The 3,440-nt window shown below is 49.5% G+C and overlaps 1 protein-coding gene across 1 annotated transcript; it reads right to left on the reverse strand.

Annotated features, from left to right (window-relative positions):
* Positions 1–1,256: 1,256 nt before the first annotated feature.
* Positions 1,257–2,471, reverse strand: s1pr5b (sphingosine-1-phosphate receptor 5b; the record flags this gene model as incomplete). The annotated part of the gene is made up of 1 exon (XM_084440523.1): positions 1,257–2,471. The coding sequence occupies one exon, from the start codon at positions 2,469–2,471 to the stop codon at positions 1,257–1,259; it is 1,215 nt and encodes a 404-aa protein (XP_084296649.1).
* Between the last annotated feature and the right edge of the window lie 969 nt (positions 2,472–3,440).

A 3,440-nucleotide genomic window follows, 5' to 3' on the forward strand; every position in this document is an offset into this window, starting at 1 on the left:
TCAACTGACAACAGCAGCTACTGTAGTTTGTGTAACATACTAAAAAGTTATGCAAATCTCAGATTCTTTAGGTACCTACTTTTTACAGTATTTGACCTGGTCTTCAAAGCAGAAACACCAAGTTAGTCTAATATCAATAAAATAAATTAAATTACTTATTTTGCTGGCGTTGCTATAATCAAATAATAATCTACATACTGTATCATATCGCCACAGTTGAGCTCATTATGGCGAGGTTGTTATTCTACTGGTTTTTGTACTGGTGGGTGTTGTGACATTTCAGAAATGTAATAACCTAGAAACCACAACCACACAAACTTTCCACCCGGTTTCCTATCAAGTTCACTTCAGTCTGCCACCTGCCTTTCTAAAACAGCGGTACTTGCCCTCCAACTGATATGCCTATTTTACATTTCTCCATTTCCCTCGCTCAACCCTACCAGCGTTGTCTAGGTAAGGTTTCATTGTTTGTGTGTAAAAAGCATCTGGTGTATACAGAACAAGTCTCTCTCCACCTCTCTCTTTCTACTGTTTAGGTACAGTCTGTGGTCGGTACAAGTGATCAGCACCTGTCTGAAACACTGAGGATCTTCAAGCCAGCGAAATCCCGGTGCTCACAGACATATGAACGAGTCCATGCCGTGCCTCCGGTGTGCCGTCACCGTGAGAGACACCCGAAAGCAGGGGACAGAGTGAGACATAAAAGTCGCCATAACCACCAGACAATCTAGGATGGAATGTTCCTTTTACGTTTGAGTTCAGTCACAAGAGAGTCTAGGCTTAAGAACAGATTTTCCGGACCTTTTGACACCATCTATGGTTAATTCGAAGGCTGGCTATCTCTATGCGGAGTTGCTTTAGTGCAAATCGGTGATGGAAGAGTGTCTCTCAAAGAAAGTTTCATTAGTTCACACTTGAAACTCTTCCATCCGACATGATCACCCCCGCAACACTATTTGATGTGGTTGTACTGTACTCTTGCAGTTGCCCCACTCACAGCTGGTTGAGGCGTGAGACACAAATGTCCCAACTTGACGCTCTTAACACCTGCGGTTACAGCACGTCATCAATCATACCCCCTGCTGTCTTTTCAAGGACGTGCTCCTAAGTAAGCTAGCTAGGACAACGCCATACAGACAAGTTCTGTCTCTCCGGAAAGCTAAGCGACTTGTTTTGTGTCCACTCCTCAATAAGGAAACACACACACACACACATACGCACACACACTCCATCACAGAGCTGCTCACTTGGGCCCCTCAGACCTTGAAGAGCTTTGGGTAGAAGGCTTTGATAGAGGAGGGGGTGGCGATGATGTTGTTCCCGGAGGAGATGGTGGTCTCCTGACCTTCCAGCTTCTGCGAGGCCACCTCCGTCTTGCTGAAGCTGCACTCCAGGAAGGGGACCCCGATCTTTTTCACCTGTCCATCCTTGGTCAGCAGACAGGGTCCGCACAGCAGGCGGAGGATCGCCCTCCTCATGTCCTTGCTGGTCAGCGTGTAGATGATGGGGTTGAGCAGGGAGTTGACCATGGCCACGCCCAGGAAGTAGTCGGCCTTGAAGAGCAGGCGGCACTCGCGGGCGGGGCAGAAGAAGTCCAGCAGGAGGAGGAGGAACAGCGGCAGCCAGCAGATGATGAACACGCCCAGCACGATGGTGACGGTCTTCAGCAGCGCCAGGTACTTCTGGGACTTCCGCGCCAGGCCCTTGCGGAGGCCGGCAGCGCCCAGGCGCTGGCGCTTGGTGTTGGAGCGGACGATGCGGAAGACGCGCACGTACAGCACCACGATGGCGAGGAGCACGGCGCTGAACACCGACACGCAGCACAGGATGTAGCTCTTGGCGTAGAGCGGCAGCACCGTGGAACACTGGTCCAGACGGCGGATGCAGTTCCAGCCCAGCACCGGCAGGACACCCAGCAGCGCCGCCAGGGCCCAGCTCGCCCCGATCAGCGCCAGCATGCGGCCGCGCTTCGCCCCGTGGTAGGGCCGCATGGTCACCATGGTGACGTGGCGCTCGATGGCGATGGCCAGCAGGCTGATGATGGAGGCGGCGAGCGTGATGAAAACCCCGCCCTCCCTCAGGAACCACAGCAGCGGCGTCAGCCTGAGCGTGTTGGCGCCCGACATGACGATGTTGGCCATGTAGGTGATGCCGGCCAGCAGGTCTGACAGAGTCAGGTTCCCCAGCAGGTAGTACATGGGCAAATGAAACTTCTTGTTCCGCCAGATGGCGAGGAGGACCACGGCGTTCTCCAGGACGATGAGGAGACAGACCACCAGGAAGGCGATGCCCTCGGGCTTCAGGCCCTCGCGGTAGCGGTCCCCCTGTAGCTTGCCGGTGTAATTGTAGTGCTCCATGATGACGGCGTTTTCCTGGTACTCCCAGAAGAACTGGAGGAGGCTCGGGGAGGACGTGGTGGTCACGGGGGCAGTGGGGGACGCCGCCGCATAGGCAGCACGAGAGGCCTCCATCTTGTTTTGCCCGGGGTTCTTTCTTTATCTGGTTACAAACACATTGTCCTGCTCATAGTTCAATTGAAGGTTAATTCAAATCAAAATGCTATGAATGCCGATATCATCCTTCTTCTTTCTTTATGGCCACTAGGAGGTGCTCTTGGGCTCTGAGTGGAGGTCTCTAGGTCCGGATCCTGCAACAACAGGCACAGAGGAATTAAAATACAGATAATAACAAATAATGCAATCAATGTTGAAATGTACATTTACAAAGTACTGGCTGTCGGATCTTGAAGTTATTTATTCCTCACTAAAAACAAATAGCCTAGTTGAAAGTGTAGCCTAAGCAGAGCAATAGGGTAAACCACTTAAATAGGTTATTTTAAAATGTTTCGAGTGAGCGTGCGAGTTGAAAGACAGGTTATCTTAAATATGTCAAACACACCATATGCTACCTTAATTGTGTTTAGGGAGTGAGTCAATCATGTGAAAGCTGCTAGACAATCACCGTCATAACGGCTGGAGTAAATTTGGCACACATGTGGACACTTTCTGCCGGCATCAAGTCCATTGTAACAGTGAAGTGTTGATGCACACATGCATTTACTAAAATACATTATGTGGGGAAAAATAGCATGACCACGTGATTGGTCGAAATACATTGAAGCCAGAGCGATCACTTTCATCCCGATGTTTGTGTTAGAAAACCATTAGACTAAGTGAGATTTGAGTCGCATTCCTTGGAGTTTTGTCGTGCAAAGCAACCGCCTTCTCCCTCTTTTGTCATGTGTTAACATTTAACACATATTAACAAATGGCCTGAAAATATTATCTCACATTCAGTCTGTAACGCATCTGGGAAATTAACTTGACCAAAAGTCAAAACAAAGAGCTAACAGATATTTAACAATGCTGTAACTTTAGTAGGCTTCCATCAGTTGTTGAATCTTAATGTTTAGTGGTAGGCCTACGCGTTATTGTCATCAG

The sequence above is a fragment of the Borostomias antarcticus genome (genome assembly GCF_949987555.1).
Source record: "Borostomias antarcticus genome assembly, chromosome: 7".
NCBI lineage: Eukaryota > Metazoa > Chordata > Actinopteri > Stomiiformes > Stomiidae > Borostomias > Borostomias antarcticus.